This window comes from Chiloscyllium plagiosum, chromosome 43 (genome assembly GCF_004010195.1).
Source record: "Chiloscyllium plagiosum isolate BGI_BamShark_2017 chromosome 43, ASM401019v2, whole genome shotgun sequence".
Taxonomy (NCBI): Eukaryota; Metazoa; Chordata; class Chondrichthyes; order Orectolobiformes; family Hemiscylliidae; genus Chiloscyllium; species Chiloscyllium plagiosum.
Genome location: NC_057752.1, coordinates 1,614,875 through 1,626,318, shown reverse-complemented (window position 1 = coordinate 1,626,318; position 11,444 = coordinate 1,614,875). Strand labels below are relative to the sequence as shown.

General features: G+C 47.9%; 1 protein-coding gene across 1 annotated transcript in view; it reads right to left on the bottom strand.

Annotated features, from left to right (window-relative positions):
* The window catches only part of LOC122543254 (integrin alpha-7-like), a 152,848-nt gene that overhangs the window by 57,383 nt on the left and 84,021 nt on the right, over positions 1 to 11,444 (bottom strand). Inside the window, exons 2-4 of the mRNA XM_043681725.1 lie at positions 10,930 to 11,057; positions 6,028 to 6,107; positions 2,320 to 2,575 (exon numbers count right to left, since the gene is read on the bottom strand). Of these exons, the coding sequence (XP_043537660.1) occupies positions 2,320 to 2,575; positions 6,028 to 6,107; positions 10,930 to 11,057 (464 nt within the window). The remainder of the gene's footprint in view (positions 1 to 2,319; positions 2,576 to 6,027; positions 6,108 to 10,929; positions 11,058 to 11,444) is intronic.

Below are 11,444 nucleotides of genomic sequence, written 5' to 3'. Positions count from 1 at the left end.
TGCTCTGTCAGTAGCTGAATGTGCACACACTTTCCACACTTATATGAGCCAGACACACCAGAGTCGTTGACCTCCCACATCAAGCACGTAGCACAGTGAACCAGCTGGGCAGTCATGTCTTCACCCTCTTCAACTGTGGCGTAATCACTTCACTCAACCTCCTTGTCAAAGACTCCTGAGCTAAAGACTCTCTCTTCAATCCACAGGAACTTCCTTGGACGCTCTTTTTGGGGCAAGTCTGTGGACTCTTAATTTAGGTTAGAGGAGGAGGGAGGGAGGGAGGCCCTACCTTGTAGGACCTGGGGTCTAGAACACACCCACTCTAATAGCAATCACTTACCTTCCCGACCAGCTTTGTGCTCTGCCTTCACTTCCACCCAGCTCCCTCCGCTCTCTGATGCGAAAAGTGTCAGGCTTTTGGGGTCAACCAAGTCCTTGCACCTTATCTGCTGGTTTCACAACTAGGCTCACCGCATTCCAGTTAGACCAGAGAGAACTCTCCACAAAGTCATCCCAGCATGGGAATACTTCTGTCCCGTTGACCAAGGTGTCAGTGCAGGAGTTACCTCTGGAACTAGACTCATGCAATGACAACATTTGCAGGAAAGGGCATCGAGGGAGCAGACCAGGGGAGGGACTAAAGAATGGCAACTTACCTAACTGCGCCAAGACTTGCGGGCCCAACCTCGATCTCAAAGATGATGGGCAACAGGAAGTTCCCGGGCGCAAAACAGAGGTGGGTCCTCCAGAGTGGCAGTGCCCAACCTCAAGATGATTCGAGAGGTCATGACCCACTCCCCTCCCGCCCAGATATTGGCTCCTTAATGATCTTCTTAACACAATCAAACACGACTTTGCTTTTTGAAATGACGGAGTGTTTTTTTTCCCATTGGGAAAGTTTTCCCTCTATGTAAATCAACAGCGAGTGTGGGAATTCTATCATTTGCCAAAGTTTGGAGGGGATCCCTCGAAATGTGCGCCCTCTCGGTATGAAGACTAACGGTAGCTTCTCTACCATCTTCACCACCTTGTTGGCATCTTGCTCTTTAAATAAGGCACACCTTGTACAATGCTTGCCTTTTAAAACTTTGCCCCAACAACATAGTTGGTAACATGTCACTTCAAAACAAAATGGGTCCACAGGGCAACCGGAATAATTATTCCCGTTGGAATGTATAACATAAACAGCCTTTCTCCACAACTGAGAAACAAAGCAGACAGCTCTGGAAATAAACAGTCAGAGACCGTGCCAGCACGGGGCCTCCTGGATAGGGTTTATGCCAACCTCCGGGGCACAGCTCATTAGAGGTGACAGTAACACATCTCTTCATTCACAACTATTTCATAGAGACTTGGATACGTGTCACTCTTAAATCATGAATTGGAACTCATAACTGTCTTCAGCAGCTGTTCACAAGGAATGATTTTGTCCACTGTTTTTTAAGTGAAGGTTTCAGTGCTGGCCAAGGCAAACACTTGGGCGTTTACGGCTGACACAGAGTAAACCACCCTCTGCCCAATAATGTGCCATTCAGCTTAAGCTCAGAAAGCACATCTCCATCCGTGCCAATGCCAGGCTGCCACCTTCAGTGGCAGTGACCCTTGGCAATTTCTGAGTTAAGATGCCCACTGAGCCACTGGGAACCAGGGTCAAAACTGCACGGAACCCATTTTGTACAGTCCTAGGAGGGACAGCAGACTTGGGATGCCATTGGTTTGGCTTAGAATCTAAAGGTTGAGAGGACAATTCACTGCCACAGTTTTTTGGGGCCTGCAGGAATTCTGTCAACAAAGAAACCATCCAAGCACATTGGAATTCTGACAGCTTTGTGTTTCCACGGTTACCATGTGGCTGCATGGTTCTGGAATGAAGGCATGTCCTGTCACTTCAGCCTGGCATCTTGGGCAGGTGCGGAGTGCCAATGGCAGCTACTCTAGCTGGGCAGGAATAGGCAGAGGGTACAAGGTGCCACACGATCCTTGCCAGGTTATCTCAGTGTTTGCAGTCAGAGTAGGCATTGGTATGTGTGACCACCACAGAGAGGGGTGGCATGACTCAAGTAGCAGCTTCTCTTGGCTTTAAAATCGCTCGGGACGCAACAGCCTGGCATAGTACTTGAAGTGACACCTTTAAATTCAACGACAACAGTGTTGGGAAAGAGCTTGCAACAGTTGCTGGGTGATAGTGGTTGCCCAGGTTAAGTGTGGGCAGTGCCAGTGGTAAGAATTGTTGCCCACTTTTTATGCTTTTGATGTTGCTTGCCAGAGCAAAGATGCCAAATTTGTTTCATGCCCACACAAACATCGGGAATGACTGACCTTTCCAGTTGTACGTGCCCGGGGCACCAAATAAAATGTAATGCTCGTCTGGTGTGAAACCTGCCGCGATGCCCTGTTGGCAGTACCCGAAGCGCTGGTGACCCTGCGTGCGGCCTTCACAGAACTTCCAGTCACCACCATCCAGCTCATCTCGGATTTGCAAGTCCTGGCTCAGCACGTAGCAGCGCCCGATCATGTCGCGGGTTTCCGCCGACTGATTCACACGCTGCCTCAGCTCATAGCGATGGGCACAGGTCTACGAGAAAGAAAAGACGACACCTCGGTCACATTCACAACACAGAACTAGGCCATTAGGCCCAACCACACCATGCTGGCATTTAAATAACACACAAGCCTCACCCCGCCCACTTAAACATAGACCAACTAGCTTTCTCCCCAAAGTTCCCTGAGAACTGCTTTACCTCACCCTATCCTTTTTCTCCCTCATGGCTTTATCGAGCTTTATGTTATGACACACCTTTGGCCTTGAAACTGGGCCTCTTGGCCTACAGGACACTACCACTGTGCCACAAGAGCCCTTTCTTGTATCTATGCTCTTCCCCTCAGCCACTTGATTCTCCAATTCTCTGGAAAAGGGAGTTTTCCCTGAATTCTCTGCCAGATTTCCCTGACTGGAACCGTGTAGATCGACTCGACATCATTGTAAAGACCTTTATCGACACAACCCTCAGTCTTCTCTCTCTGAGAGAGAAGGGATTCCTCCCTGCCCTGCCACACAACACTAAAAGCCTGTTCAATCTTTGCTGATGTGATATTTGTTACACACCATTCTCCAAGTTCCCAGTACTTCACCAGATTTAGGCAACACAGTGCAGATAGAGTCCCAACAGTGTGGAAGCTGGCCATTCAGCCCTTGGACTCCACACCGACCCTCTAAGAGCATCCCCTACCCTGTAACCCTGCACTTCCCATTGCTAATCCATCTAACCTACACATCCCTGGGCACTACGGGACAATTCAGCATGGCCAATCCACCCTAACCTGCACATCTTTGGACTGTGGGAGGAAACTGGAGGAAACCACACAGTCACGGGGAGAAAGTGCAAACTCCACACAGACAGAAGCCCGAGTCTGGAATTGAACCCGGGGCCCTGGCACTGTGAGGCAGCAGTGCCAACCACTGAGCCACCGTGCCAACCTAGGTTTGTTTTGCCCTCTGTGCCAAGTCAGTGTCAATGGGAGCAGCAGTCAAGGGGGCTCGGGGGAATGCTTCAGTCGGAAGCAGTGCCTGTGGGTGAGGTAGGCCCAGCCAGGGGCACCGCCCTCGCTACCAGCTGGTGGCTTCTGTGCACGTGTGGGCATCAGGCAGGGACAGGGCTTGCCTGCGCTGGCCGCTGCAGTCGAACAGTCTGCTAGCATCCCCACAAGATGCAGGTGAAGAATTGTGAGAGGCTCAAAGTGACCAGCAGCTGGGGAGCTCCAATCCTGTCAGGAATCGACATGTACATGAAGAGAGGATTTGGGAGGAGAAAGAGAAATGGGCTTTCAACTAGATTTTTGTTGAGAATGGTGGGAGCTGGTGGGATATTGTACTCATGAAGGTGAGGAGAATTATTCTATTGCTGGGATCCCATTCCAATGTCAGGAACATAGATCTGCTCCGACGATGAACATCAAATGAACCTCAGCTCCTACCTGCCCATTCCTGCTCAAATAGGGCCGCTGGTTAACCCTGCTTAGTGTGCCAACACTTACAACAAATGGCATAGCATTCTACAGCACACAAAACAGGCCATTCACCCCAACTGGTCTAGACTGGAGCTTATTAGTAACGTCGGATGCTACTAACTGATGGCCACTGGAAATTGAGCAAATTTGTCCAATGTGTTTCATTCGGACCCTTGCCGCCAATGCAGCGTGGAGATGTCTGAGTATTCATTTGGATTAGATTTAAAATGATCCCTCCAGAAACAAAACAGAATCAGAGAATGGCTACATGCCCTTCAGCCCATCGTACCCCATGCTGGCTCTCTGACCGAACACCTCACAAGCCCACTCCCTGGCCTTTGCTCTGTAATCCTGCCTGTTTTCCTTCGTGTCCCTTTCAATAATGATCCCATTCTCTGGTGAATTGAGTCTGCCTCCACCACGCTCTCAGGCAGCACATTCCAACAGCCAAAACACTTGGGACATGAAAGGGAGTTTTTCCTCATATTAGCCACGGTCCTTTTGACAAAAGGTGGCCAGCAATCTGACTGCACATCTACTGCTATTCCTCGACGTCTCGATCAGAGGACAGGTTTGGAGGGATATGGGCCTAGATTGGTTTGGGATATCTGGTTGGCATGGATGGGTTGGACCGAAGCGTCTGTTTCCATTCTGTACATCTCTATGACTCTATGACTGGACTCTTGCAATATAAACGCCTCATTCCCAATTGCACTTAACGGCTCTGTGTAATCAACCTTGCAGCAAGGTCAGTGCGCCTGTTAACTGTGCCCACCTGAGTATGGGTAAAACTGGATGCCAACCATAAGGTGGCACGCAAATTTAAATTACAAGATTGATTGGGATTTGATCTTATCAACAGGCTCAGCTTTCTGCTGATTATGTGCTTGGACTGCCCCAAAAAGCTGCCTGCATTTGCCAAAGGATATTTTCCCTGTTTAGTTTTGCTTTTCAGATGGAATCTCTCGAACAAGATGCCTTTTCAAGTTCAAACACTTCAAGAAGAAAATGATTCTTTCTAACATCTGTTGATTTTCTTCCTTGATCCCGTGCTAACAGATCCCTTGCGCTATTTGGCTCCCTCGGGCTCAGTGATTCTTAAAAGGAATCCCATAAATAAAACAATTCTTTTGAAAACGTAAGCCTTCTGCCACTCTTCGCTATTCTCTTTGTCCCCTGAAGATGTTATTAAGTGTCGGGATAGTGTTCCCCAGCTGCCAGTCAATCTTCCATTTCAAACATACAAACAAGGAGTAAAAGTCAGGAAATAAGCCCTTCAAACTGACCCTCCCATTTCCTCACACAAGCACACACACTTGGCGTGTGGAACTCCCTCCAAGGCTCTGAGGCCAATTCCAGGTTCCCAACTGTTTTCACTTGGTGACCAGAGACTTAGTTGCCTAAAGTCCTCACAGAAGCTTCTGAGGTTGAATAATTCCCTCACAACCGACCAAAAGCAGCGCTGTTAAAATGTGCGATACAATGGCAAAACAAAGTTATATCTTTTTGTTCTTGTAACTTCATCAATGATTTGCCTCAGAGTCACTGAAACCTACAACACAGAAACAGACCCTTCGGTCCAACCCGTCCATGCCAACCAGATATCCCAACCCAATCTAGTCCCACCTGCCAGCACTTGGCCCATATCCCTCCAAACCCTTCCTATTCATATACCCATCCAGATGCCTTTTAAATGTTGTCATTGTACCAGCCTCCACCACTCCCTCTGGCAACTCACAAACAGTCATCCCCGTCTAATGTGAAAAAGCTGCCCCTTAGACCTTATCTGGTTTATAAAACGTCTGAAAGCTGTGTTGTATAATGATTTCTAATGTCACTCCTGAATAATCCCTTAAAGGCACCTTTTGAGAATTACATTGATTTTGAATTCATTCATTCAGTCAGTGTGAACTGGAAGTGGTTCACAGCTGTGTACAAGTATAGCTGCATCTTTCAGCAGATTGAGCTTGTCTTTATGTGTAATATCTCCAGACCATTGCCTTTTTATGAACAACTTACCACAACCTTCCCTCCAATTCCTTGGCTTTTGACCGTCACACCCAACCATTGGTTCTCTTTACTCTCCCTCTTCAGATCAACTGGAAAAGACACAAGAATGTTACTGAATTTGATAACCTAATTGGCTGACGTTCCTTAAAATCCCTTGTGTTTGTAGTGTGTGCATCCAGTCCACTCCCCACGCTGTGGCTGTTAACCCACACAATCTCCATCTTCCTCTTCATTAACTACAAGGAAATGCATTCGGAGAAGGAGTAGGCCTCCTAGCCTCTCAGGTCTACCCCAGCATCCAATAAAATCATAAAAGATAGGAGAAAATAGGAGTTCTCTTCCTAACTTGATTAGGCCGCTCATCGAGCCTGAACCACCATTCAGCATAGTCATAGGTGATCTTTGATCTCAATGCCACACTCCCACCGTCTCCATGTATCCCTTGGTGCCTTTTACGATGAGAAATCTTTCTTAAACATATTGAGTGACTTGGCCTCCACTGCCTCTGTCGCAGATAATTCCACAGGCTCTGAGAGAAGAAATTTCTCCTCACCTCAGCCTGAAACGGCCTGCCCTGTATCCTGAGATTATGACCCCTTGTTCTGGAAGCCCACCCTTGTCATGGGAAACATCTTCCCTGCATCTAGAGTGTCCAGCCCTGTTCGAATGTTACACATTTCGATCAGGCCCCCTCTCGTCCTTCTAAACCCGAGTGAATGCAGGCCCAGTTGAATCAACTGCCATCCGCGGTACCAGCCTAGTGATCCCCTGCTGCCCTCCCTTTATGGCAAGACTAAGGGAGACTAAAACTGCACGCAATCCTCCAGGTGTGGTCTTGCCAAAGCCCTGTACAGCTGTAGGAAGGCCTTCTCACCCCCAAACTAACTGTTTGCTTCATTGGAGAGTGACCTCAATCTAACATTCCCCTCCCCCCCCCACTAACCCCAAGAGCTGCCTTAAGTTGTGAATTCTGTCTATTTCCTCTTTCCAACTGGCTATTTCATTGACCAAACTCATTTCACAAAACCTTCCAAGTCAGTTGGACAGAATTTTATTCAATCATTAAAAAAAGTGTTATCATCGACACAGCAGTTCCCTGATCACTCACAATAAAACCACTCAAAATGATGTCGCAGCATAGCGTGTACATAAAAGAGAAGTTTCCTGAAACAAAATCGCGATCACCATCAAACCACAACTCGCATGTCATTAGCACCCTTAATAAAGTGATACACTGCAAGGTGCTGCACAGGAACATGAGCAAACATTTGCAGATGACAGATTTTACAAACTGTGAGGGGGACAGTGTGGAGCTCCACAACAGGACATTGACAAGTTGGTGGGGTGGGCGGAGAGGTGACAGATGAGGTTCATTGCAGTGAAGTGTGAGGTGATGCACTTTAGTTGGAGGAACATTGAAAGACATGGGAATTGTGAATTTGAAATGGAATTGTGATTTGGGAGGCCTGCAGCTGGTGAGTTTGCAGCAGGAAAGCATTTCCCTGTTTAATTATGCTGCAGCGGTCTGATCCACGCTCCTCTCAGGTGGACGTAAAATATCACCCTGCACTCGCCAAGCAGTTTCTCTGGTTTACTGGCAAATATTTATTCATCCACCCAACATCAGTTAAAGTTTCCCAGACTGATCCCTGGGAATGGCAGGACTGATGTATAAAGAGAGACTGGATCAGTTAGGACTATATTTACTGGAGCTCAGTAGAAAGGGTGGCATGGTGGCTCAGTGGTTAGCACTGCTGCCTCATAGCGCCAGGGACCTGGGTTCGATTCCAGCCTTGGGCGACTGACTGTGTGGAGTTTACACATTTTCCCCGTGTCTGTGTGTGGGTTTCCTCCCACAATCCAAAGACGTGCAGGTTAGGTGAATTGGCCATGCTAAATTGCCTAGAGTGTTCAGGGATGTGTAGGTTAGGTGCATCAGTCAGGGGAAATATAGGGTAGGGGAATGGTTTTGGGTGGGATACTCTTTGGAGGTTTGGTGTGGACTTGTTGGGCCGAAGGGCCTGTTTCCACATTGTAGTAATTCTCAAAAGAATGAGGGTGGGGGTTCCATAGAACCCTATAAAATTCTAACAGGACGAGACAGGGTAAACACAGGAAGGATATTCCTGATGACCAGGGGGTCACAGTCTAAGGCCAGTTAGGACTGAGATGAGGAGAAATGTCTTCATCCAGAGGTGATGCGGAGGAGCCGGTGTTGGACTGGGGTGGACAAAGTTAAAAATCACCCGACACCAGGTTACAGTCCAATCGGTTTATTTGGAGGTTGCTCCCTGAAGGAGCAGCACCCTGAAAGTTACAGTCCACATAAACCTGTTGGACTGTAACCTGGTGTCAGGTGATTTTTAACTTTGTTCACCCAGAGTGTGGGGAGCCTGTGGAATTCTCTGCCATAGAAAGTGGCTGAGGTCAGAACAATGAATGTTTTCATGAAGGAGTGAGACACAGTTAGACCACAAGAAGTTGAGGACTTAGGCCATTCAGCCCATTGACTCTGCTCTGCCATTCAATGAGATCATGGCCACTCTGATCATTCGCAACCCTCCATCTCCTCGTTCTTAGGGTTAAAGGGATCAAAGATTAGGGGGAGATATCGGGAACTGAGTTGGATGGTCAGCCATGATCAGATTGAATGGTGGAGCAAGTTCAAAGGCCGACTCCTGCTTGTAGTTTCCACGTTTCTCTGTGATGTGAACATCACTTGCAATGCCAGCATAAATCACTCAACCCAAATTACATTTGAGAATGTTACAATTATGACTGTGTTTTGGGACTGTGTCTTTAATTCTGGGTCAAGTAAAGGTCGTCATGTCGCGTGTTCAGAAATCTGCTTGGCGATAGGCCTGGGCAGCGTGGTTGTCAATGACTGAGATCCATGTTTGCAGAAAATGGCGGCAGCATCTGTGTCTACAGTGGTGGGACCGCGAGTCTCCAAAGACCCAGGAAGGTGTTGACAATGCCAAGATGTGAACAGTTTTGCTTGAAAATGTCCATTTAATTGCAAGATAAAAAAATCAAAAGTGGAATCTCAAGAAGAGCTAAATATTTCTGCGAGGATATGAGGCCCATGTGATTCATGTTACCATGGAGATGGACTTTGAGAGGGGATGGGTTTCAAAGATATCCTGGAAACCCCTGGACAAAGAAAGGATCTAGGAGAGAAGGTGCAGCTACAATTGATGGTCAAGAATAGGCTGATGGGGAGGTAACTGGCCAGGGTTAGATTTGTCCTGCCTTTTGAGTTCAGGACATACCTGGGCAATTGTTCACATTGTTGGGTAGATGCCGGGGTTGGTTATTTTTGCTGGTGTTGTAACTGTACTGGAAGAGCTTGGCTGGGGGAGCACAAGCCTTCAGTACTATTACCGGAATGTTTTAGGACCCGTCACCTTTACAGTGTCCAGTTCCTTCGACTGAATCGAAGACTGCAATGCTGGGAACCTCTGGAGCAGTTGGAGATGGATCATCCAGTCAGCACTTCTGACGAAAGATTGCTGTGAGCGCTTCAGCCTTATCTTTTGCACTGATGTGCTGGGCTCCCCCATTATTGAAGATAAGGATATTTGCGCAGGCTTCTCGGTCCCAATCAGCACGGTGACTGTGCTGCCCAACACAATGGATGAAAGCCTCAACATGAAGACGGGCCTTCCTATCTGCAAGGACTCTGCAGCGGCCACTCCGACCTCTACCATCAATGGACAGATGCATCCACAACAGGGAGATTGATGAGAACAAAGTTGAGTCATATTGTTCCCTCTTGTCCACCTATCACAGGTCCATACATCCTCAGGACCTGGCCACAGCAGTCAGTCATGGTGCTATAAAACTCTCTCTTTTAATAATGGACATCGAAGCCTCCAGGCAGAGTCCACTTTGTACCCTTGCCAACCTTGACGCTTTTCCAAGTGGCGTTCCTCAGCCCGGAGCTCTGATATTCCCCTCCCAAACCCCTCACCTTCACTCTTTAAGACAATACTTTAGCACCTGCCTCTTTGACCAACCTTGACATCGCCTGGCCTCATATCGCCTTATGCAGCTCAATGTCGAGTTGTACTTGTTAATGCTCCTGTGAAATGCCTTGGGATTTTTTCCCATGTTAAAGGCGCTATGTAAATGCAAGTCATTGCACATTGTGAAGGAGTATACACAATCCAAGCACAATGTGGGGCATCCCTGCCTACTTCACTTCTCAGAGAGCAGCCCTGAATCAGTGCCAGGGCAGTGACCAAGCAGGAAGCTTGCACACTGGCCCAGCAGAAAGCATCAGAATGAGGGCTGCAGTCACATGTAAATTTAAACATCACAACAGGAGTTGGGAGGCCACTGTTGGAATATTGCGTGCAATTCTGGTCCCCTTCCTATCGGAAAGATGTTGTGAAACTTGAAAGGGTTCAGAAAAGATTTACAAGGATGTTGCCAGGGTTGGAGGATTTGAGCTATAGGGAGAGGCTGAACAGGCTGGGGCAGTTTTCCCTGGAGCGTCAGAGGCTGAGGGGTGACCTTATAGAGGTTTACAAAATTATGAGGGGCATGGATAGGATAAATAGGCAAAGTCTTTTCCCTGGGGTGGGGGAGTACAGAACTAGAGGGCATAGGTTTACAGTGAGAGGGGAAAGATATAAAAGAGACCTAAGAGGCAACTTTCTCACGCAGAGGGTGTGGAGGCTGGTACAATTTAAAAGGCATTTGGATGGGTATATGAATAGGAAGGGTTTGGAGAGATATGGGCCGGGTGCTGGCAGGTGGGACTAGATTGGGTTGGGATATCAGGTCGGGATGGACGGGTTGGACCGAAGGGTCTGTTTCCGTGCTGTATATCTCTACAACTCTATGACTCAGTGTCCGGTTACAAAGTGAGGGAATGGAGGAGAGCAAAGAAAACGTTTGTCTGACCATCATTATCAATTTCGACTTGATCACACTCATCATCTTCGGTTATTATTGGACAGGCAAAGAGTCCTCCAGTGCGATTGGCGAGCTGCTGGGACTGGGCACGGGCCTGAGGTGCTCCCACCAGAATCCTGTCAGGAAATAGCAAGGGAAACCATTGTTAACCTGCTGCATTGCAACCGGCCGGGCAGAGCGTTATAATCAAGATTAGAGTGGTGCTGGAAAAGCACAGCAGGTCAGGCAGCATCCGAGGAGCAGGAAAATCAACGTTTCAGGCATAAACCCTTCAGTAGGAATGAGGCCTCAATCCTGATGAAGGGCTTAGGCCAGAAGCATTGATTCTCCTGCTCCTCAGATGCTGCCTGACCTGCTGTGCTTTTCCAGCACCACACTCCTCGACTCGATCCCAAATCCAACATAGCTTGACAGATTTTTGTTTGTTTATTAGTCACTACGACATACTCACCCAGATCTTCATGAGCAACACACTCATGAAAGGAAACAATGAAAGAGAAAGA